The sequence below is a fragment of the Protopterus annectens genome, chromosome 10.part0 (genome assembly GCF_019279795.1).
Source record: "Protopterus annectens isolate FY-2018-M chromosome 10.part0, PAN1.0, whole genome shotgun sequence".
Taxonomy (NCBI): domain Eukaryota; kingdom Metazoa; phylum Chordata; order Ceratodontiformes; family Protopteridae; genus Protopterus; species Protopterus annectens.
In genome coordinates, this window is record NC_056744.1 from 1,498,345,264 (window position 1) to 1,498,371,534 (window position 26,271).

A 26,271-nucleotide genomic window follows, 5' to 3' on the forward strand; every position below is an offset into this window, starting at 1 on the left:
CCCAAAGCTCTGATGTACTGCGCAGGCGCGCAGTACATCAGAACTGCCGCGGATGCCAGACATCTGCGGAAGGGCAGTAAACAGGCATTATACTATGCCATTATTTAAGAAAAGTAATAGTTTCTTTTCTTAAATAATGTCATAGATATAATAACTCACTTCTGGTGGGTAATGCTGTATTTACCCACGGTTGGCTTTGTTTGGTCCCTCAGGCTTCGCCCTCGGGACCAAACCACGCCAACCGTGGGTAAATCCAGCATTACCCACACCCATGCGTGGGTTATTGCTATAATATTCTCCCTTCACCTTAAGGTTGTCAGACAGTAAATCTGCTTAATTTTTGTACTGCTTCATTCTGTGTGTTGTTTGCAAACATGCTTTTCATACAGCAGAAACATTTTATCCTCCATGTCAGTACACCAACCGTTTTCAGTCGAACTATAATTTTAAGTGAAAGAGCTTCAAGGGTTCTGCATTTTCACCCCCATCATTAGTACAAGGGTTGAATAAAGGATAGAGTCTCTCAGTGAAAGTATCAGTGAAAGTGTAGAGATGGGACATGTTGTCAGCATTATAAAATGACACCTGTCCTCCCTCATAGTCCAGATATGTTCCGATCCTCTGGGGCTTCTCCCTGAGTCTGAGATTCTTTGGTGATGTATCCCATACTACATACTCATAATCGGAAAGGCACAAAGTCCAATATCCATTCCCAGGGCTCATGATGAAGTTTCCTTTCCTGCTGGTGGACTCTCTGGTGATACCCACACAGCAAGAAGTCTTGTTTCCCACCTCTACCTCCCAGTAGTGCCTACCTGACATGAATCCCTCTGATCCTAGCACAGACAGCCATGCATCAAACCTCTCCGGGTATTCAGGGAGTTCCTGCCTTTTGTTACCATGTTTTATGCTGGTCAGGTCATCAGATAGAATGAGATCAGGGTGTGCTGTTTTAGTGTCCAATACAAGATTATCCAAACCTGTAAAAATAAAAATGTTTTTGTTGTATTATTTTATCAAAATAAAAAGAAATACTTTACAACCAGCATAAACCTAATAGTCAATACATTAATGGATTGTAAAGTTTATTACAATACAAGGTTCTTATTTTTGCACATAGCTTTATTTGTCCATAATTAACATGATGTATTCATTTTGCAACCTGTTGGTCATAAATTAAAAGAAAATACATATTTATATTATGTAACCTATAATGACAGTAGATCAACAGTTTGTCAAGCTGTTGAAATAAGTAGAAAATGTATTTCAGATGAACCAGCCAGACCAGTGCACAACTCTTTTAATAACTCTCAATATCTTCGAAAAAGAAATCTGGACAAAGCCAAAACTAATAAGGGGACAAAGGATCAACATCAGGGGCAGAATTTAGGTATTGCACATACAAACTTGTAAAGTGCATAGAATAAAAGGTTTTGCATTCACATGTATTTTCTGAAGGACACAGTCAGAAGCTGAAATGTCAGACATTATTTAGTTAATTCCATCATCAATTATTTGCCAGAAACCACAATTTCATGAGGAACAGACCACATTTATGAGGTGAAAATCTAAAGATCGTGCAATGATATGGACAGTTCAGCAATATTTTCCCGGGAAGGTGTGCTTTCATAGACCATTTCAGTGTCATACAAAATGGTAGCACAATGGGCATTTGCAAAATTAGATGAAATCAAATATGTGGCAGTAAGAACCTGGTAAATCATATGCTAATAAAGGTCACCTTTCAAACATTTTCCTCTACATTAAATTCACAGCAGTTAGAATAGACAACACAATCCCTTAATCACATAGATTTTTTTCTTTCCTGTTCTGAAAGTCTAGCTATTTAAGGGTCTGCCTTTACTTTCACTGTATCTTGGTTTTGCATTTAATTTAATTTATATTTATACTCCTGACTTTAAAGTTGCAAATGGTTTTGAAAACCAGTGAGGTTTATCACATGAACTCTCATTTTAGTTTCATTGTTTAATTTTTTCTATGACCAAACCCACAAAATGACATCAAGGTAAATAGTGGCAGTGATTTACATACACCAGCAAGGCATGCTAGATAATTAAAAACAACTTACCCCTTTAGAAGAGCAACTACATGCTTTGTCATTTCACCCGTACATAATTTCATATGTCAATTTTCACTGTATGTTATTTCACGTACAAGTCAAAGTTGATTATTTTTTAACACCTTTATTGACTTATCACTTGTGACATAGCACATTTACATTTATATAAAAGTAATCAAACTTTATTAAGTTAAAATTATCAAACATCATGCTTCACATATATTGCTATATATCAAAACTTAAGCAACGTTACATAAATTATTCAATAGCAAAGTACATAGGGAAAAATGGGAATTGTGGGAACAATACATACAGGGGAGGAATGAGGTTTAAGAGAAGGCAGGACTTGAATGAGCTATGTAATGTTTGACTGAAAATGATTGGGTAGATTATAAGTGATGTATAAAGTTTGCAGCTGGGAGTGTGTCAGTATGGTTTGTGATGTAAAATGCTTGTAACTAGGATTGTGTTGGTGTGGTTTGTTTTAATTTATAAAAAGATATGATTGATTATGTCATAAGTAATGGCTTAATAATGATTTTTCTTGTTTTAAAAAAAGTTGATTATTTGAGTTTTTAGAACATAAGGCGTCCCTGCCATTGCACGTTAAATAGAAATGTAATAGTCTATACAACAATTTAGGTAGACATTGTGGGAACAAGTCTGTATTGATATTATGTTCAGATTTTCTCAGATCCAAGAACATTTTCCGGGGACCATCCTTATCAGCAATGCTTAACTAGTCTACCACCTAGTAACAACCTATGAAGGCAATAATCTGCAAACATATACACATTTTGCATCACAAGCTGTATAACTTGGAACTGAATATGGTCAAGAGGATGTTTTTCCTTAGATCACTGCTGCAGTAACCCTAACTATATGGCATGCATCCTGGACATTTGCCCAGTGTACAAAGCTTTAGGATCCTTCCTTGTGCCCCATATGTCATCCATTTTCACAGTGGTACATACTCTTATAAAACAGATGTAAAGCCATGAAAAACTCAACAGTGTGTTGTTGTTTACCACACTTAAGCAGACTTTTCATGAGTTCAGCATTATTAGTTTGGTGGATAACTTCAGCTAGAAAAGCTGGTATTCCTGTCAGTAGGGTAAATGCTTATGTGGTAGACATATTCCCTACAAGGACACCATTCCACACATGTTTTTACATAAATGAATATGCACAATACTATGCTCTGTTAGATTTGCCTTTTGCTTATTCCAAAAAGTATAAGGCAAAGGTTAAATTGTTTAAAAATATTTCAAAAGAGCAAGCCCCTTAAACAGTCAATATGCAAGACCACAGTGACTGAATCTTTTTCATCAGATTTCTCCCCTCAGAATAAAAAGTAAAAGGCATTGAAAAAAACATCCAAGAAATTCTGGAATTTCTGACTTGTTCTGTGGTCTAGGTCTGACATTTCCACTGAGGTACTTTTGCAATTCTCAGAGCATCAGTCTGTTTTTCTTGGTCCTTCTAGCACATCCCTTCAGGAGGCCACTATGATCCCCAATTTAAACCCCTCCATTCTGACCATATGACAGGCTTTGGCCAAGAAGTAATAACTTAGCATCAATAATCTATAAGGATGTGGAAGGTTATTCAGCAAGTATTGGGGTGGGTGGACTTCACTGGATCCTTTGTGGAGATCAGACCTTTGGTCACTCCTAAGACTTTAAGGCTAGAGTCTCCTAAACTGAGGATTAAAAAGGCAAAACAGTTGCCACCTATTTCTGCCACATTTTACTCAGAAAACATTTCAAACAAAAACAATGAGTAACAAGGTCATGCAGAAAAAACAACCAGTGAAAACTAGATATACCTCTCTTACTCAGATGAAGAAGGTCTTTCTGAATCAGATATTGAGGGCTTGGACTACACCTCTAAAATTATCCTCTTCTAATACTTGTGGGCTTGAATAATAAGATACCTTCTCTTTTGACACCCCCTGATGAAATGCCTTTGGATACTACAAATTTTAAAAATGAAGTGATACTATAAGTGTGTGGGTAAGGAAGTAACAGAATCACAGAAGAGTTGTGGAAGCATAAATTCCCTTAAACCAGTAACCATTCCCCCGTTTTAGGGACCTTATATGATGCATTTGTTTCTGCCTCCATTTTCCCTGATTCCCATCCCCTTACCCCAATGAAATCTGACAGAATTTACAGGGTACTTCACATACATAAACTCTATTACAGAAACCCTGCTGCAGATCATGTTATTATTTTAATGGATGGGGACAGAGCTTCTATGGTGTCTAAGACCTCTTTCACTTCTAGCTCAGTCCCATATAACAAGGACAGTCATTCCTTTGATAGAATGGAAAGAAGGTCTGCTCCACTTTGGCTTTTAGAGCTAAAAACATCCAAACTCACAAGTCCAAACATCTTTTATATATTTTTGCTAATGTGCAGTAAAACTTATATTTACTTCCTAACTCTGAAACTAGCTTTTTCCTGTCAGAAATGCTAAACACTGCTTCACATGTCACTAAGCATGCTATGAAGTGTGCTTATGATACAACAGATGCTGCATCTAGGGCTGCTGCTACTGGTATTGCACTGTAAAGCAGTGAATGGATAAGATTATAGAACTTTATCTAATAACGTTAACACTCAAGTTGTTATTGTCCCTCTTGACATAGACCTGTTGCTTGACAGTTCTTAAGTAGAAGTACTAAAGAAACTGGAAGAAATAGGTAAGCTGATAAGAGGTGTCAAAAAATCTGTCAGAGAAATTAGCTATCTTCTTCTGGTCCTTTTTTCAAAAGTCCTTTGAAGGCACACACCCCACAAAAGCCAGCTAGACAATGATATAAAAAGACATGGAAGGAAGATTAAAAAAGGAAAACAAATGGATCCCAAGGACTCTCTTTTTGAGGTAAAGTCCAATGACTACATATACCTTCTTCTCCCCCTCCATTTTCTCTATCTGCACCTTGACCATCTTCCCAAATTGTAAGTGATGTCCCCCACTGCATTTGTTTCTGGAAAAAAAGTTAAGCTCAGATTCCTGAGCTCTAAAAATAATCAAGGGTGGTTACTGACTTAAGTGGGCATCCCTTCCACCTCTATCAGGGAGCCCACATCTGTAAAAAAAAATTAAATCTATCTGTTTCCTCAAATTCTGTTAGGTTTGTTGTCTCAGGGTATAACAGAAACAGTGCTTCATCTCAAAGAGATAAAGGTTTTTTTTATCCCAGAATGTTTGTAGTTCCAAAAAAGGAAAACACATCAAGACTAGTTTTGAAACTTTCAATGTTAAACATCTTTCCTTTGGTTCCAAAATTCAGGATGCTGATTTCCCAACCCCAACAAAAAAAGACTGCCTAGCAACCTAACACTTTAAGGATATATATCTTAATTTTCCAGTCCACAAGATGTACAAGATTTTCGTAAGATTCCTTAACTTGGGATTGCACATTTAGTTTTTCCACTGCTCCAAGAGTACAAAGTAGATGGACCCAGTTACAGCCTTTTGTAGACTTCAAGGTGTTTCTATTATTTCATATTTGGATGACTGTCACATCTATGCTCCACTACTCCAAGACATTGTAGCCACTGTTTGGTTAACCATAAATCCTTTCAGCAATCTAAACTCAAAGTTTAGTGTTTCAAGGATGGTAACCATTTGAATTGTCAGGGCTCCCTAGACTGAGTCCTGAAACAAGCAGACTGAATAGCTGAAAGAATTGACTTACACATATCAAGTCCAAGATGGCCATTTGCCAGAATACTCCCTTTTTCCAAGGTATGGTGGAGTTGGTATATATGTATATATATATATATATATATATATATATATATATATATATGTATATGTATATATATATATATATATATATATATATATATATATATATATATATATATATATATTAGTTGGGGAGATGTGCAGTGAGGCTTTTTCCACTGCAAAAAAGAAATTTAAAGGCAAAAAGAGAAATTTATGATTTACTCTTCTCCTGGATTTTTGGTCTTTTTGTTTGTTTTTTTTTTTTTTTTTTTTTTTGCTTGTCAGCATTTGGCTTTTGTTTTTGCTTGTTGACATTCAGCCTTTCAAATACTGATATTAAAATAGAGTCTTCAAGGATTCCTGCTAAATAACTCCCTTTGTATGTCTCCCTTCAGAAGAACTCTTAAATTATTGAGCTCACTTTCTCAATCTGGCTAATCAGAGCATGTCCACTGCAGTAGAGTTTCTCAAAATTCTGGGGAATATTCAATAAACCCTACACAGAGCATTTCTCCATGTAGGAATAGTGTTGTGGCTTCAACACGAAATATGGCTGCCGAAGCAGGGCTGGGGGCATACACGACTGTGCGGACACGGAAGTGTTTGCAGAATGCAAATCACCTCATCTGCTGGTGAAAACTATCCAAATGAGGTGATTTTGCAGAAAGGCATCCGTGTAGGTGCTGTGTCTGCAGGAAAAAAGTACGCAGTTACAAACTGTGTACCGGACCATAAAAATTAAACAGGGGCTGTGGCAGTCCAAATAAAAGGTTGTATATGTGACAGTAGCCATGCAAATTGCCAAAACTATGGCCATTGATTTAAATAAGTAATGCAATATATAAAAAAAATTACTTTTTTTTAACACATATGCCACAATTAAGCAGTATGCAGCAACACACAAACATGCTATTTTGGCCAAAAAAATATATATATAAAAAATGTAAAATATGAAGTTTAAAGCTATGCAAAGGTACTGCATTATAGTGCATAGGGTACAGAGTCCTACAATGGCAGATTATAGTGGTAGCTAAGGAGATAGGCCCTGGTGTAGTGCAGTATCCAGGGTATATGCAATTAGATGTATGTAAATGAGGCAGGGTTATTGAATAGCAAAAAGGACCACTGTGTCCACAGGTACTAACCCTGGTAAGGCTAGAACTGTATTGGTGTAAGCAGAACAGATAGCTAACATCAGAAGGGGGGGTGTCACGGCATATCTAAGTGGATTGGAGCTTAGCAGCACCTGTTTGCAATCAACTAAGCACTGCTAAGCAGGGGTGTGTGTCTGAGGCTGCTAAGGTACACTTTGCCCCACAAAGTCTGTTTTAGCTAGTTAAAGAAGACCTAAGCATGCCCATGTACAGGGAAGGGTCCAATCTGCTGAGCAATGTTTACACTAGCTCCATGGGTTTGCGTGGCATGCTGCAGGGCTTAGCAGTGGAAGAAATTGAAGGGAAAAAAAATTAAAGGAAATACCTTGGGAAAGCCAATCAAGTATAAAACACTGATAAGCCCTGTTTTACTGACACTGGCCCAGTCACACCCCTCAGTGATATACCTGGCAGGTGGAATTTATCACAGCCAACCACACAAGCTGTATCTGCAGCACACCAGTATAAAGTATGCATACACCCTTCAATCTGATTTTTCCCACAAAGTAAGCACCATTGGAGTTCATGCTTGGGGAATTTTAAATGACAAAATGATAGGGGCTGCTACTGCTTTGCTACATCTGTGTGTGCTATAGGCTGAGGTCAGTGATGATAATGATGATGCTATCAATAGGCCCAGACTGAGGAGGAGAAGAGTGTTCAGGCCCAGGGTATCCTTTCAAGGGCTACATGAGCTGGAGATAGTAGAGCGTTACAGGGGGGACAGGGACATATTACAGGAACTCACTGAGCTTTGCCTCCCTCACCTCAGACACAAAGCCAACAGAGGGGAACCCATCCCAGTGGAAACAAAAGTAAGTGTAGCCTTAAGTACTATTCTTTTGCTACTATTCTTTTGCTACCATTGACTCATCCTTTTTCTCTCCATTAACCTGAGTCCTGCAGCTGTAAATTCTCTTTAACCTTTGTACTTTATCTTCCTCTCTAGACCCTCCCTAACTTCCTTCCTTTTCACTCCAAAGCTCCTAACTCGTATCTCTTTACAGTCTAAACTTAAACCTCTTTTAAACTTACATACTTATAACTGTTTCATACCTTTCTGCTGTTTTCCTTTACCTTTTAGATTGTTTTTCTTCTAGTGCTACAACACTCCTTTGTCTCTTCAGCCCTCGGCTCACTCCGCCCCTACCCTGCCCCCAAATCTCACCGCCCCAGTACCTCTACCTATATCCCTCCAGTTTCCACACCCACTTCCTCCCTACACCAATCAGCTCTCTACACCTTAGACACACCTCAACAGCCTATTATCCAATTTGTAACCACTCCTTCAGCTAATACATACATTCTTCTCATTCCAAACTCTCCTCCACTCAACTACCTCTCCCTCCAGCTCCACACTTACTACTCCCTATCCTACCCATCCTTACAAAGCTTTTTCTCCATCCCCCTGCACAATTACCTTACAACATATATAAGACATCTATAACACTTAACACAAAGCAGCCTTATCAACATGCCTTTAAATCCTTCATCCATTTGTATCCTTCTTTTACTATCTCTTAAACTATCATACCTTTACTACCTCACCCAACCCCATACTTCATACCATACACAATGTTTTCATACAACCAACCATTTGAACTCCCCTCTCTCACACTTGCACTCTCCTATCTCTCCCCATCTTTACCCAATAACACAGCTCCTCACCTTCTCATTCAAAGTTTTCTCCTCTCAGAAAAACTCAATCCCCATAGCAACCAAACACCCCATAATCATTACAACTGACCCAAATCATTGTTTTACTCTACTCAATCATCTTTTGAACCCAATCTTTCACCTCATTTCCAGTCTTTTATCTGGTGATATACATCCCAACCCTGGCCCCTCCTCCTTTTCCTCCTCACACAAGCCTATATACTTTACCTCTCTAAACTCCCAAAGCATAATGAATAAAGTCCCAACCCTCCATGCATGGCTTATGCATAATAAACCTGACATACTATCTATTTCAGAAACATGGTTAAAGCCCTCTATAAAAGATTCTGAAATTACTCCACCTAGCTACTCTATCATTAGAAAAGACAGGACCCAAAGGAAAGGTATGTGTAGCCCTCCTATATTCCTCTTCCTTGCTAGTTACCCCCTACGACAAACCCACTCCTACATTTAACAACGCAGAAGTACTCCTCACTCTCCTACAAGTTAATAAACACAAACACATATGCCTTGCATCTATCTACATTCCCCCAGGGGACAATATTTCCACACTTGAAAATATCCTCTCTTGGCTCTCTGACAATATTAGCAATGAAACCATACTCAGGAGATGTAAATATTAACTGGGCCTCCATCCAGTCCCTAAAAAATCCTCTTAACATCAACCTATATAACTTTACCCAACTAATCAATACCATAACACACCCATCAAAAGACCCCTCCTTTGGCACCATCCTTGACTGGATTCTAGTATCACATCCCCACTATTTTTCAGATTGCGGTACTCTTCCTGACCCTCTTAGTGATCATCTGCCTACTTTTACTCATCGGCTCCCTGTATCTCATACCATTCCCACAACTACATTACTACTGTGACGGCAAAAGCTTCAACCCATCAATCTTTGTAGATTCCTTGAAAGCAATTAATTGGAACAATCTAAAGACACTTCCATTAGAAGAAGCAGTTGCCCACTTTAACTCCACTTTCTTAAGAATACTTGATTCCCATGCCCCTCTAAGAACAAAAAGAATCAAAACAAATTCAGCCCCCTGGCTAACCAAAACCACACTATCAACTATCTTAGAGACAAAGCCTGGGGACTCTATCTGAGAACTAAGACCCCAGAACATCATATTGCATTCAAAACCCTTCGAAATAAAGTAAAAAAGCTAATAACCTCAGATAGACAAAAATACTTCTTCACACTCCAAAACAATAATAAAACCAACCCTCAAAGATTTTGGAAGGGGATATCCACCCTCCTTAACCCCAGCAAACCTCACACCCCAACCCCAGACCCAAACAGTCCCGACTTAGCTTTAGCTTTAACTTCTTTTTCATCGACTCCATTAGCAAACTCACCTCCTCCTTCACATGCCCCACCTCACTATCTAATACACCCTCTCCCTCTCCCACCCACAACCCTATCCCTAATTCCACCTCACACTGCCTATCTTCCACCTTATCCACTACTCCAACTGCTTCATCATTCTCACCCCCCTCAAACTCTCTCTCCACTTTCCTCTCTATTCTCACTAAAACCTACACCCACTTCCACTATAAAGAAACTTCTTCAGAAACTGAAGCCTTGCACTAATGCCCGACACCATTCCCTCCTACTTCCTAAGCATAGCTGCAGATGCTATTGCTTATCCCATCAGCATTCTAATCAACTCTATTCATGAATGCACTGTGCCCCAACTGTGGAAGCAAGCATTCATCATCCCTCTACACAAAGGAGGCAACAATTGTAGCATCAACAACTTTCGTCCTATTGCTATCCTGTCCCCTATTTCTAAACTTCTGGAAAAGTGTGTCCACCTTCAACTCTTGCCACATCTCTTAGACAACAACCTTATAACTCCTACACAGCATGTATTCAGGCCAAACCACAGCACTATGACAGCCCTCTTATCCTTCCTTGAGACTGTTAACACAGCACGTGATTCCGGCCACATTGTCTCTACCCTACTACTTGACCTCTCCAAGGCCTTCAACACTATCTCACACAATCTGCTCTTAACCAAACTGTCAAAACTTAACCTCTCTCCTTCTTCCATAAATTGGTTCTCTAGCTATCTATCAAATAGAAACCAAGCTGTAATATGGAAAAAGGCCACTTCCCTTTCCTTAGTACCCCACTGGAGTTCCTCAAGGATCTATTCTTGCTGCCCTCCTCTTTAATATATTTATAAACGATTTCCACAAATCAATTCCTTTTGCAAACATCATCCAATATGCAGATGATTCTACCATTATCTGCTCTGCCACCTCCTCCTCTCAGCTCCAAACACTTACCCAGAAAGCTTTTTCAATTACCGAACAGTGGATGAAAATAAATCACTTGGCACTCAATGCCTCCAAAACAAAACTTATGGTATTTACCCCCTCCAAATCCATTTCCTTCAATATAAACTCTTTCTCAATTACCAGCCAAAATAACTTACCCCTTGAACTAGTGACTGAAACTAAGCTACTAGGTGTACAAATTGATAATAGGCTTAGCTACAACTCCCATCTACAACTAAATATTAAAAAAAACTCATCAAAAACTAGGTATGCTCTACCGTCAGAATCAGTACCTTACAAGCTCCTCCAAAATCACACTTGCTTCCTCTTTTCTCATCCCTTCCCTTCTCTATGGGGCCCCACTACTGACCAATCTTCAGTCCTCTCTAAAATAACCAGCTTTCCACCTGCTATAATAAAATCGCCAAATTCGCAAATGGACACAGGTCCTCCACCCACCACTGTTCCTCTCTCCAAACCCTAAACTGGCTCGAACTACCTAATCATCTCACTTATATACAGCTGACTTTCACTCACAAGCTCATTCTTAGTCCTTCTCTTTGTCCCTCCCTGTCTTCTGCCTTCAAAATGCACCTACCAAATAGAGTATTAAGGTCTAACAATCAAAACCTATTAGAAGTCCATAAACCATCTCATCCCCCAGGTAAACACTTACTATCCTTCAACCTTGCCCGCCTCTGGAACTCACTCCCACCATCCATTCGTACCACCTCTAACCGGTACACGTTCAAAAACTCTCTCCATACATACCTGAGGTCCCAATGGGATTGCTCTTGCTCCCTCCCCTCATAAATTTATTATATCTCATCATCCTTTACACTTTTGATACGTATCTCTACCTAACAAACCTCATGTTTCATCAGTATATCTACTCTGTAAGGTTATTTGATATCTGCTTGAATAACTCCTCTAAATGTATATCACATTACTCTTTCTATTTTCTTACCTCTCATTTATCCTCATCATACTGTATTGATTTGAATGCTTTTGAATTGTGAACTTAAATGTTTTATGTTTTACTCTGTACAATCTCTTTTTGTAAATTTTTGTAATTTTTGTATGCACCTAATTTTGTCTGTATTGGAGCTTTTTTCCCCAGGACTCCATTGAAAACGGGTTCTTTTGGCCCAATGGACTATCCTGGTAAACCAACTGCAAATAAATAAATAAATAAATAAAAGAATACTAGCTACAGGGACTTTCCAAAAACCTACCGGGGACATCATGGGGGTCTCACAGGCATCCACATCCAGGGTACTGCATGAGTTCTTGGATATCATGCTAACACATGCCAGTGGGTGCCATAGACTGCACTCATGTAGACATCAAAGCATCGCCTGGTGAGGAGGGTGGAGTCTATGTCAACCTTAAGAGGTACCACTCCATCAACTGTCAGGTCGTGTGCAATGCCCAGGGCATCATTATTAATGTGTGGGCTGGCAGCCCTGGTAGTTATCACAACTCCCACATCTGCCATGCATCAGCCATGGCCAGCTAGTGGGGGATGCTGGTTATGCACTGGAACTGTGGATGATGGCACCCATCAGAAATGCACAGACACAAACCGAAGAACACTATAATGAGGCACACACACAAACTAGGAACATTGTAGAGCATGTGTTTAGTTACGGTTACGCTGCTTTGACATATCTGGTGCAGCCCTGCAGTACTCTCCAGCCACATGTGCACACATGTTCATAGTATCTGCCATGCTACACAATATGATCCTGCAGAAACAGCTGCAGCAGGAACATCACAGAGAAGGGAGACACAGCCCCCCACCATTTCCAAGGTCCCCACAGGCACAGGGGTCTCAGAGAAGGAGGAACCCCCTGAGCCTGTCCCTGTAGGCAGATGTAGGCATGCCCAGTATGCTTTGGTAAAGAGGCAATGCCTAGCACATACACTGAAAACCTAGGGACTCAGGAACTGACACCTCACTTTGATTCACATACACACAGTAAAAATGATGCCAGCCACATCACACTACCTATACCTTATCATGTATAGGCTATGTACTCCGTGCATCCAACAGAGTCAGCCCTGAAGCACTCCCCTCTGAACTGCTGCAGGCACAAGGTAAGTCACTCTTCTTAACAACAAATGAATGGGGTAGTGGTACCTTATGTATGGCATTGTTGCATGTATGCAAGGGAATGGAGTAGGCTACTGGGATAGCAGCAGACACCTATGTGGGACAACAGGAACTCTGCCAAATAATGACTGCCCCAGAATATTCAGTAGGCCACAAGCCAACAAAACCCACTGCACTATATAAGGGACTTACAAACAGCAGGTTCATAGGACAGATGCATGGATGTCAATGTTGGAGTCCTATACATACCTCTTAACCTGTTAGAGCAAGACATCTGTACAAAGTCATAAAGAAATGTGGATCAAAGTCATAAATAAATGTGGACCAAAGTCCCCAAAACAGGGAGATTTGTTAAATATTGCTCTTACAAATGTAGAAAGTTGATAGATTAACAGGTTTTGCAGCAGCATGAATTCACTGAAGGCCAAGAAGTCTGAAACTCAAATGTCTGTCATTTCTTTTTAACTTCAAATGATTTGCCAGTAATTCTGCAGACAACCACAATGTTATGAGAAATGGATCCAAAATGTGAGGCAAACATCTGGACATTCTGCAAAAATCTGTACAGTTGAGAGGTATGGTCCCCTACCCCCACACACACCAGAGTTCCCATAGAACTGCAGTAACTGTCCCAATCAACTTGCTAACATGTTCCATTTCCACAATATGCAGGTGTCATTTCCACAATATGCAGGGGTCAATGTGCTAATGTATGCATGTGGTTAATTGTGCCAGGAAGTAGACAGCACTGACTGGTGGCTGTTGTGGCTCACTGGGCTAAGTACATTACTGTAGGTGGCAGGGTCCATGGTTTCAGCCTGGCTGTTCCTACTATTTTGCATGTCAGCTACACCTATGGTAGGAGTTCTACAGGCTGTCTAGAAGTCAATATTTGTTACTGCAGGAAAGCTGGACAATGGAGGACAGGGGACCACAGATATGAACAGTCCACAACTCTGAGTAACCTACATGGTGCCTATGAGAACAGCAGGTTCTGACAAGTCAGTCTAGTGCCAGGATACAAAGGCTGCCACATAACTGTGTTTGCACTCACACCAAGTCAGTGGCACCATCCATATCCTACAAATGACCAGGTTTCTCAGAATGTCCACACGTATGCTCATATATCTGTTCTGTTTGTCATAACATTGCATTTCCAAAAGTAAGGAAAGTACTATCAAGCTATATATGAAGCAACTTCACTTTATTAAAACAATAAAAGCAGTATCATAAGCGTTTTCGGGCAGATCCCCTCATCAGATGATAAAGCAGTAGTAAAACTGCTTTATCATTTGCTGAAGGGATCTACCCAAAAGCGCTTATGATACTGCTTTTATTGTTTTAATAAAGTGAAGTTGCTTCATATATAGCATGGTAGTACTTGCCTTACTTTTGGATTTTACTATTTTGGACTTTTTGGCAGTACTTTCAGTGGGGGAGTCCTTTACTTTTTGTTTTTACTTTGTTTTTACATAACATTGCATTTGTCTGGCAAACTATTGTCAAAACAATACAGGTTGATGTGAAAAACATAATGACAGATGGTTGAGATGCAGACTTCAAACTCATAAGAAAATGCAAGCTAATACAAAACTAGTCTATCAACTGTCTATGTTTGGAAGAACAATACTAAGATGCCGTCCCCATGTCTGGGCCTGTGTCCGACTATGATATATGGCCCTGTCAAGATGTCTGCCTGTAAGAGTTTGAGATGTTTGGTCAGCATGTAGCCTTAGAAGAATAGTGAAACACAAACTGTCTGAGGACCAGAGCAGATGTTTGGGGCACAATGTCGGCCAACCTGCTAAACAGGTACAGTCAGAGGTGTGCAGTCCATATCCCTGTGTGTGATGTTACAACTTCTACCCCAGTCACACCATAAGTGCAAGTATGTAACAACAGCAACTGTGGACAAAATGACTGGAGCAGAGCAGGACAAAGAGCCACATATAAGGGGAAGGAGGAACCATTGGCCAGACAAATGTAGAATTTGTAGACTAGAACACTTTGTGCAGTAGCATGGGTTCCCTGCAGTGTATGGAGTCAGTAGACAAATGTCTGTCAGCGGTTCCTCACATTCATCTCTACTGATCTGTCACTGACATACCAGGACATTACAGTGCTGTGGAAAATGTACCTCACATATTATGCAAAATTCTGCTCAGTCCATACAGTCTGTACCCACCCAAGATATGACTCAATAGCACACAGCCAGGAGATCCCTCAGCCAGTATATCACTGAGGTGCTGGACTGTTTACTGAGGTTCATAAGCTAATCAGCTGTAGCAATCAAAATCCTGGACCGGAGTACAGGTAGGTCTGGACTGGAGTCCCACTCTTACTACTGATGGTCATACTGGGCATGCTCCTACACTTAGCTACTTTCAGTCCATGTCTGAACCACATCTAAGCACAGAACTGGGATGCACATATACACTTAGCTACTTTTAGCCCATGTCTGAACCACATCTAAGCACAGAACTGGGATGCACATATATCCCTTCTGCATAGAGACAGCTATGTACACCCTATCTCCACCCCATCAGACATGTTTACCCCCATCTATCTGTATCTGGAACATATAATAAGATTTATCTGCATCTGTTGACTGTGATATACATACAGATATATAGGTAACATACACAAATATATCAGTTACAGAGAGGCAGAGACAGGGGGGTAGAGAGAGACACAGAGACAGAAACAGAGAGAGAGAGAGAGAGAGAGAGGGAGACAGACCCTGGAAGGCATAGAGTGATGTCCTGCAACAGCCACACATACACCAATTTTAACCAGTGGCATGTGCAAATACTATGGTGAGGCCCATTGTGTCATAGTAGGTAGGGAGGGGTTGTAATCTCACATCAGTTTCTGTGTGTGTGTGTGTGTGTGTGTGTGTGTGTGTGTGTGTGTGTGTGTGTTTCTGTATGTAGTAGACATACAGCAGAATACACACACCCAACATGCCTATGTCTGTGTAATGGCCACCCATATTTTGGTTCTGTGACTACTGCCCTCCACAACAGTGGTCTCCCTGTCAGCAGCTACTGATGTTATCAACCCCAACAGCACTGGCAGACACTCTTGATATGTATAATTCCTGTGGCACATGCGATAAGTGCTTTGTGCTATAATGTAAACAGTTAGATAGGTAGTGGTTCAATTCCCAACAATGCCAGGTGTGTGTGTGTGTGTGTGTGTGTGTGTGTGTGTGTTATAAATACATTCCCTTGTGGCTTTGGGTCTTTCCTGCCTATGTGTGTGTGCAATACCAACATATTTTGAGGCCTGTTCCACCCTGTTAATCCCTCATTACCCTACTTTACAGGGCCTGCTGATATCTTCCACCTTAGATGCACCATTGGATACTTTCCAGGCCTATAAGCTCTGTGGTACACACAATAAGTATGTAGCACTATGTTGTATACAACTAGACAGGTAGGGGTTCCAGTCTCAATATTGCCAACTATGTGCATATGGGTTGATTATACCATTTTGAGGCCTGTTCCACCCTGCTGTCTCCCCCCATTGCATTAATTTACAAGGCCTGTTGATGTCATCCCTTAGATGCACTGTTTGACACTCTGCAGGCCATACCTCTCAACTGCATAGAGTTCTGCAGAATGTCCAGATGTTTGCCTCATATATTTGGTCTTTGTCTCATAAACTTGTGGTTTCCTGGCAAATCATTAAGAGATGAAGTCAGAAAATTAATGACAGACATCTCAGTGTCAGACTTCATACCCTTTACAAAAGTAATGCTAATATGAAACCTGTCATTCTATCAGTTATCTAAGTTTGTAAGAGCAATATGTAAAAACTGTCCCCATTTTTGGGTCTGTATCCTCCATTATTGAAGGTTTTGTCCACGTGTATTGTTCTAAGAGGTTGAGATGTAGGCCCCGGGCATATAACCTCTGTGGTGCATGTAATGACACATCACTATAATAGATACAACCAGATAGGTAGGGGTTCTAATCTCAACTCTGGCAACTCTGTGTGTGTGTGTGTGTGTGTGTGTGTGTGTGTAATGTTTATACCATTTTTGTACTTATGCCACCCTGTCAACTCCATTACCAACCTATTCATAGGCTACAGAGGTCATCCACCACACATTTTCAAACACAATAGCAGTGTGGCGCATGCAATACTTATGGTGGGGTATAGTATACATAGCTAGATTGATATGTGTTGTAATTCCAGAACTGGCAACTCTCTGTGCATGTGTGTTGGAATGCATGCCCCCCTGCAGCAGAGTGTGTGTGTGTGTGTGTGTGTGTGTGTGTGTGTGTGTGTGTGTGTGTGTGTGTCTGTGTGTGTCTGTGTGACACAGGTATAGCATTTTAAGGACCTGTTTACCCCCCAGTGGCAATCTTTACACCACCTGAATAGTAGTGGCAGACACTGCAAAATTGTATAAGCACTGTGGTTCGTGCACTATGTATATTGAGCTATCTTATGTAAACTAGCCAGGTAGAAGTTCTACTATCAACAAGGGCAGTTCATCAGTGTGTGTGTGTGTGTGTGTGTGTGTGTGTGTGTGTGTGTGTGTGTGTGTGTGTGTATGTATATCCCTTGCAGCAGTGTGCCTGTGTTAGGCCCACAAACATACCTGTCGATGGCTTTGAGAAAGACATCTGAAGAAAGTCGTACAGAAAAGTGGGACAAAGCCCAAATATCTGGGTAAATCTTTAAATATTGCTCTGACAAACATACAAACAGGTTGTGCATTCGCATGCATTTTCTGAAGATTATGAAGTCTGACAGGAGAACATCTGTCATTATTGTGTAATGCCAGTCTTTAATGATTTCACACTACTTTGCAAGAAAACCACAATGCTATGCCAAACGGAACCAAAGTATATGGCAAAGATGAGGACATTTTGCAGAAATCTGTAAAGGTGAGAGGTATGGCTGCCACCTGTTCCACCCTGCAGGTTGCAGTCCATGTTTAGCCAAGTGTGACCTGTCACAATAACATAAACAATACAGCGGTCCCCAGACTGTAGGTCAGCAAACAATTCCTAAGGTGGTCTACTACTTGCATAAAGCAGTTATTTTACATCAGAAGCACCTTAATGTTATGAGAAATAGCATAACCTATGGTAATGTGACACAAAGAAGCTGCCATATTGGCAAACCGAGGGAAGTCCTGTCTGTTGCACTTGCCGTGGGTTATGGTATGTCCTGCCAACTGTCACAATACTACAAGATGTGTCCCACATTCCACATTTGATAAGGTGGCAACTCTACTCTGTGTTTCCTATGTGTGTGCAATATGTAGACATGGTAGGTCCTGTGAGTAGCTGCTGTCCCCACCTATGTGTGTGCAATATGTAGACACATGTAGGCCCTGTGAGTAGCTGCTGTCCCCAATGACCCACATGTATCTAGGCACAAATGCTAACTGCCACCTCCCACATATGTAGGTACCACCTAAGGCTGTGGCAACTGTAAGTAGTGTGCTGTCTGTCATTGACCCACAAATTGAGGTTAATGCACTGCAATGGGGTCATACAGTATGTATAGAATGGTGCCCAGGTCCTGGCCTTCAGATGTATGCAGAAAACAGTACCATCATACCTTATGGTGAGGACATGTACCCACTATTTCCCACGTCAATGGCAACCCCATAAATGCACAAACTTCACTGACAGACCTGGCTACTCTGGTTGATGACATTGTTGCATGCAGCCATCAAGTAGCGGATACCTACACACCTGTGTCCCACAGCTATGCAGGTGTCAGCACTTGTCAAACATGTTACACATAGGTGACTCCATTGTGAGACACAATGATGTGCCTCTCAACTGCCTGTATATGTGGATGGTCACAGTTACTTGTGTGTCAGGTGACAGACTCAGCCATATCGCATATGCACTGCTGTCTCTCTCCAAGTACTGTCATGAGTCTTTCGCAGTCCATGTTGGTGTGCCTGACCTCAGATGTACGTCCCTGGATTATATGCTTATCACTACATCATCCTACTTGTAACCACACCCATGTCTATTCTATACTATCAGACTCCAATTCGGAACTCCCACTTACACAATTGATCTATCCCACCACTCTAACCTACCTAACTCTATACTCCGCACTACCATTCAGGCTTTTTCCACCATTCCCCTTGTATAATAATCTTTTATAAACACATACAAGATAATTACAACACTATAACACTAAGCAACCTTAATCAACATGTGTTTAAAACCTTCTTCCATCTCTATCTTACTTCTACTATTTCTTAAACTTTCATTTCTTCACTACCTTACCCAACCCTGTACCTCCTACCATTCACAATTCTATCACATAACTAACCATCTAAACTCCCCTCTCTCACATTCACACTCTTCTATCTCTCCCCATCTATACCCGATAAAACACCTCTTATCCTTCTCATACAAATTGTTCTCCTCTCAGAAAAACTCCATCCCCATAGCAACCAGAAACCTCTTCACCATCACAACAGACCCCAATCATTTTCTTAAACTGGTCAATTACCTCTCTAACCCAATCTTTCATCTCATTACCAGTCTTTTATCAGGTGATATCCATCCCAACCCAGGCCCCTCCACCTCCACCTCCACCTCCACACACAAGTCTATATTACTTACTTCTTTAAACTCCCAAAGTATAGTCAATAAAGTCACAACCCTCCATGCCTGGCTCATGCATAACAAACCTGACATCCTATCTATTTCAGAAACATGGCTAAAACCCACTATAAAAGACTCTGAAATAACTCCACCTAACTATTCTATCATTAGGAAAGACAGGACCCACAAAAAAGGTGGTGGAGTAGCTCTCCTATATTCATCTTCCTTGCTAATCACTCCCTACAACAAACCTATTCCTAAATTTAACAATGCTGAATTACTCCTCACTCTCCTACAAGTTAATAAGCACAAATAACCAAACAAAAAGAACACCTTGGACCACGGTCTTCTCCTCTATAGTCAATTAACTTAAATCATAGGCGCCAGTGAAAATATTAGCTTTTTCACAAAAATAAATACATGCTTTCGATACTGGCGCTTCTGTGATTTTGGTGTTGACACTATAGAGAAAGAAGACCGTGGTCCGTGGCATTCTGTTTGGTTTCTAAGTTTAGAACTGCCATTCTGCTGAATTTTTTAATAAGCACAAACACATATGTCTAGCATCCCTCTACATCCCCCCAGGGGATAATATTTCCACACTGGAAAATATCCTCTCCTGGATCTCCAACATCAGCAATGAAACCATAATCTTAGGAGATGTAAATATTAACTGGGCCTCCATCCAGTCTCCAACTAACCCTCTTAACATCAACCTATATAACTTTTCCCAGCTAATCAACACTGTAACACGTCCGTCAAAAAAACCCTCTTGTGGCAGCATTCTAGATTGGATTCTAGTGTCACATCCCCACTATTTTTCAGACAGTGGTATTCTTCCCGACCCTCTAAGCGATCATATGCCCATCTTCACTCACTGACTCCCCTGTATCTCACACCGCACCCACAATTATATTACGACCCGCAACCACAAAAACTTTAACCCATCAACCTTCTTAAATTCCCTAAAAGCAATTAACTGGAACAATCTAAGGACACTATCCTTAGAAGAGGCAGTTGCTCACTTCAACTCAACATTCTTAGAAATACTGGACTCCCAAGCCCCTTTGAGGACAAAGAGAATAAAAACTAATTCTGCCCCCTGGCTAACCAAAACCACACTATCAACCATGCGCCTTAGAGATAAGGCCTGGGGACTCTATCTGAAAAACAAGACCCCAGAAGACCACATTGCATACAAAACCCTTCGAAATAAAGTAAAAAAAAACGTATTATCTCTGATAGACAACAATACTTCTTTACACTCCAAAACAATAATAAAACTAATCCTCAAAAATTATGGCAAGGAATCTCTACCCTCCTTAACCCTAGCAAACCAAACACCCCAACCCCAGACCCGAATACCCCAGATTTAGATTTAGCTACTCAGTTCAACTCCTTTTTCATTGAATCTATTAGCAAACTAACTTCCTCATTCCCAAGCTCCACCTCACTATCTAATACACCCCACCCTCTCCTGCAAACAATCCACCCCTCACTACCACTTCTTCCTCATTCCCATCTACTCACTGTCTATCCTCCACCTTTTCTCCTACTCCAATTTCCACATCACCCTTATCATCCTCAAATTCTCTCTCTCCCCACTCAGCTCGATTCTCATTAAAACCTATACCCACTTCCACTATAAAGAAACTCCTTCAGAAATTGAAGCCATGTACTAATGCACCTGATAACATTCCCTCTTACTTCCTAAGTATAGCTGCTTAAGCAATTGCCTATCCCATAAGCATTCTAATCAACAGCTCCATCCATGAATGCACAGTGCCCCAACTGTGGAAGCAAGCCTTTATCATTCCTCTGCATAAAGGTGGCAATAACTGTAACATCAACAACTTCCGACCCATTGCTATCCTGTCCCCCATTTCTAAACTTCTAGAAAAGTGCGTCCAACTTCAACTCTTACCACATCTCTTAGAAAATAACCTTCTAACCCCAACACAACATGGTTTTAGGCCAAATCATAGCACTATGACAGCCCTCCTCTCCTATCTTGAGACTGTTAATAGAGCACGTGATTCTGGCCAAATTGTCTCTACCTTACTACTTGACCTCTCTAAGGCCTTCGACACTATCTCACACAGCCTGCTATTAACTAAACTTTCAAAACTTAACCTTTCTCCCTCCTCCGTGAACTGGTTCTCCAGCTATTTATCAAATAGATACCAAGCTGTAATATGGAAAAAGGCCACTTCCTCTTTCCTTAGTATCCCCACTGGAGTTCCCCAAGGATCCATTCTTGGTCCCCTTCTTTTCAATATATTTATAAATGATTTCCACAAATCCATTCCATTCTCAAACATTATCCAATATGCAGATGATTCTACCATTATCTGCTCTGCCACATCTTCCTCTTTGCTCCAAAAGCTTACTCAAGAAGCTTTTTCAATTACTGAACATTGGATAAAAATAAACCACCTAGCACTCAATGCCTCCAAAACTAAACTAATGGTATTTACCCCCTCTAAAACTACTCCTTTTGACATAAACACATTCTCGATTACTAGTCAAAATAACTCACCCCTGGAACTGGTGTCTGAAACCAAGTTACTTGGTGTTCAAATTGACAACCAGCTTAATTTCAATTCCCATCTACAACTAAATATTAAAAAAAAAACATCAAAAACTAGGCATGCTCTACTGTCAGAATCAGTACCTTACAAGCTCCTCTAAAATCACTCTCACTTCCTCCTTTCTTATCCCCTCCCTTCTCTATGGGGCACCATTGCTGACTAATCTTCAGACCTCTCTAAAAAAACAACTTTCCTCTTGCTATAACAAAATCACTAAATTCGCTAACAGCTACAAGGTCCTCCACCCACCACTGTTCCTCTCTCCAAAAACTAAATTGGCTTGAATTACCTAATCATCTCATCTATACTCAGCTAACTTTAGCCCACAAGCTCATTCTCAACCCCTCTCTTTGTCCCTCCCTGTCTTCTGCCTTTAAAATCCATCTACCCGATAGAGTTTTAAGGTCAAACAATCAAAACCTACTAGAAGTTCATAAACCATCTCATCCCCCAGGCAAAAACTTACCATCCTTTACCCTAGCCCGTCTCTGGAACTCACTCCCACCATCCATTCACACCACCTCCAACCATTACATGTTGAAAAAATCACTTCATATACATCTAAAGTCCCAATGGGAATGCTCTTGCTCCCACCCCTCATAAATATATGATATTTCCATCCTCCTTTCACGCTCATGTTACTTAACTGCTCCTTACAAAGCTTATGTTCCTTACAAAATAACTACTCTGTGTGTGTAAAATAATGTCACTTTTCTCAGCATATTCACTTCACATTATCTCTCACTAAATTGTAGTGTTTGAATGCTTCCTGAATTTAGAGCTCAAATGTTGTATCCTTTAGTTTTGTATAATTATTATTAGCAGTCTTTTGTAAGTACCTAGTTTGTCTGTTTTTGGAGCTTAGTTTTGTATAATTTTGTATTAGTTTTGTATAATTATTAGTAGGAGTCTTTTGTATGTACCTAGTTTGTCTGTTTTTGGAGTTTTTCTCCCCAGGACTCCATTGAAAACGGGTTCTTTTTGGCCCAATGGACTATCCTGGTAAACCAACTGCAAATAAATAAATAAAATAAATAAATATGCAGTGAGACATGAGTGAGCACACTGATTATGTGGCCCAGGCATGTATGTCCCTAGCCTTATGCAGAATTCCGCTGTCACCCAGACTGATGCTGCAATACATTCGAGAAATTATTGAACTTAACATGTGGCCTTTTATCCTGTGATATTCCAAGATGTTCCAGCACATGTGACCCTGGGATGATATGGTCAACAGACCATGATGCTCTGCAACAGATGGCCTCCATCTGTCTCAACTGTCCTTTGGGCATCTGGCAATGGTTTTTGCCACCCCCATAGTGCCTTTATTAGGAAAAGTGGTGACATACAACTGTCAGTGCAGCACACAATGAAGGCCATGCTGCTAAATTCTAGGTGTCTACACATGACTCTGTCCTGAATGCAAGCATTCTTAACCCTGGGAAATGCTGACAACTGTGCAGTCATACACACAAGGTTCAAAGCTGCAGAGAGCACCCCAGCCTTACTTGGTCAACCATCCTACCATAAAATCATACCCCAAAGTGTGGATGGAAATGGCAAGGGACATGTGATTTCAGTATATATGAGACACATACACACCTCCACACTGTACAGACAGTAAGATGCAAAGGGGACACTGCAGGGGCAGTTCACCATTGGCAACACACCTATTCAGATCGCAGCTAGCTAATGGCCACCACATGCAACCAGGAAGCCCATCCTGCCTATATGGACCTCCTCAACTGTATTCTAATTTGGATCTGTATCCTGATCCTGGGTAACATGAATGACCCAAACATACATTCGAAGATGTACCTATGGCAGCACACAAATTGCCAGAGAGCCATCAACAGTGGAATTACAAACACCTCGGTGCAGCAACGGGCTACCTCCACATGAGGTGAAGGTGTGTTGCAGCTGATATTACACAACACAGGTTACCACTGCAGCATCCCTACAATGTCATCCTCCATGGCAAATCAACCATCATGTGGTCATGTTTGCAGTCACCATCTCCCACAATACCTATCTAACTAGGGTCACACATACATACACCTTCAACATGGAATACAGTCTTCTTGGGGGTGGTATACACAGCTTCACAGCCCCAAACCCCTCTGTAGGAACTGGCACCAATATCCACACATACACACGTGCTAGATGTGCATTTGTATAGATGCATGGGTCAGATAAAACAGGACTACATCATCCTCTGCAAGGATACGTACACCTGTCTGGTGGACATCTGTAATACACAAGTGTCTACAACATGGATGACATACTGCTGTCTGACACAAAGTAGCGGCAGGTGCCCATTTACAAGCAATGTCTCGTTAGTGTGAACAAGCACATGGGATCACTCCTGGAAAGCTGCACAGCAAATACAGAGCCCACATTGTTGACATCCACTACAGACAATCATCTCCCCGACTGCACACATGTCTGCAACATCACATGAAGCACCTGCATCTGCTTACTTGTGGTGGTCAAGGACACCAGCAATACCAGTGCTGTAGGTATAGCATACTTGGTGCCTGACAGAGTCAGTGTGTGTCCCCCACATAAGTACATCAGGGTGTCCACAGTACCTGCCCCATTTTCCTATATGTAGGGAACAGGTTACCACTGCCATGTGACAGTCATGGTATACATCCAACATGGGAGCCTATCACATCACAGGATGCATCCTACATGACCTCAAGTCTAACATTGCAATAACATAAGCCACTGTATTCAAAGAAGGCCTACCACCTTTGTCACAGCAGTGTGAAGGACAACCAATGTTGCCCCTTTACAGTACGGTGGGGTGTCCACCAATCTGTCACATAATACACCAATCAGCCTAACTCAGTTGTTCTGCAAGGCCATAGCACAGTTTATAGTGAACCTCATTAACAAGGACATTGGAGATCTTATCACACTCCATCACACACAGTTAGCCTTTGTCAAGGAAGGTATCAGCACACTGCCAACCTTGACTTGTATGAAGTCTTTGACAGTATAACCCACCTGGCCACAATAGATATACACTCACAAGTATGCACCACACCATATGTTACCATAGGGGTAGAACTCTGGCATGCTGACAAGACCCAACTTATCCACATAGGGGAATCCTACCCAAGAGGTTGACCCATGACTAGCAGCATAACCTGCTGTTCTGTGTTTGAGCCTCTGTTATGCATGATGTACACATCTGTAGTGCAGGGCACAGCCATTGGCCTATGGCGGACCATGTCTGCAGATGACTGCATGCTGTGTGCTGTCACCAGACTCCCTAGTGATGTTGACATCTGCCTAGGATGGTCTCATGCAGATGCATGACTGGTGCCAGAAACATGGCCTCAGGCAGCATAGCAGAACATGCAGTGTCAACCCCTTTGGGGAGAGTCACGTCTCCACATATTATCACAGTACTACCAACATCTTAGGCACGCTAACAGTCATGTGGGATCTGTGCACACAGGTTGATGGCAACATGACATTTCACTATGTTGCATCTGTTCTATGGTAAACATTTGTACATGGACCACCTCATACCTAAGGGTATGTCATCCAGGGACATGGGGTCCTAACATCCTTGTATTTCCCACAATAAGGCCCATTATTGTGTAAAATGTCCTGTTCATCATTCACCTCACACAGCAAATGCAGCAGCTGGGGACGTCACAGAGGTTCCCCACCAGGGAGTATCAGGGCTCCAAACATCTACCATACACTGATAGGCTATAAGCCAAACCCTCTACCCGGTTTCATACATACTCCTCAGAGGTGACCTCTGTCTGGCATGCAAGGCAATCATGGACCCCACATTGTTGAGACTGCTGCACAAGTGCAACACAAGCTCCACTCTATTAACACACACAGATGCTCTCAACCTGGTGTCTGAAATCAACTGGTCTTTTTGATGGCCCAGATGTGGGCCTCACACAGTTACCTTGCTGTGGAATGGTCACCCTGTCCACATCAGGCAGTACATATGTGGTGTAGGGTTTCTTCCTCGCAGGTGTCTGACATCTG

At 41.2% G+C, this 26,271-nt stretch overlaps 1 protein-coding gene across 1 annotated transcript in view; it reads right to left on the minus strand.

The window, feature by feature from the left end:
- Positions 1 to 259: 259 nt before the first annotated feature.
- LOC122813683 (zinc-binding protein A33-like) overlaps positions 260 to 26,271 on the minus strand; it is a 322,847-nt gene continuing 296,835 nt past the window's right edge. The window contains exon 6 of the mRNA XM_044086133.1: positions 260 to 980. Coding sequence (XP_043942068.1) covers positions 439 to 980 — 542 coding nt within the window. The 3' untranslated portion in view covers positions 260 to 438. The remainder of the gene's footprint in view (positions 981 to 26,271) is intronic.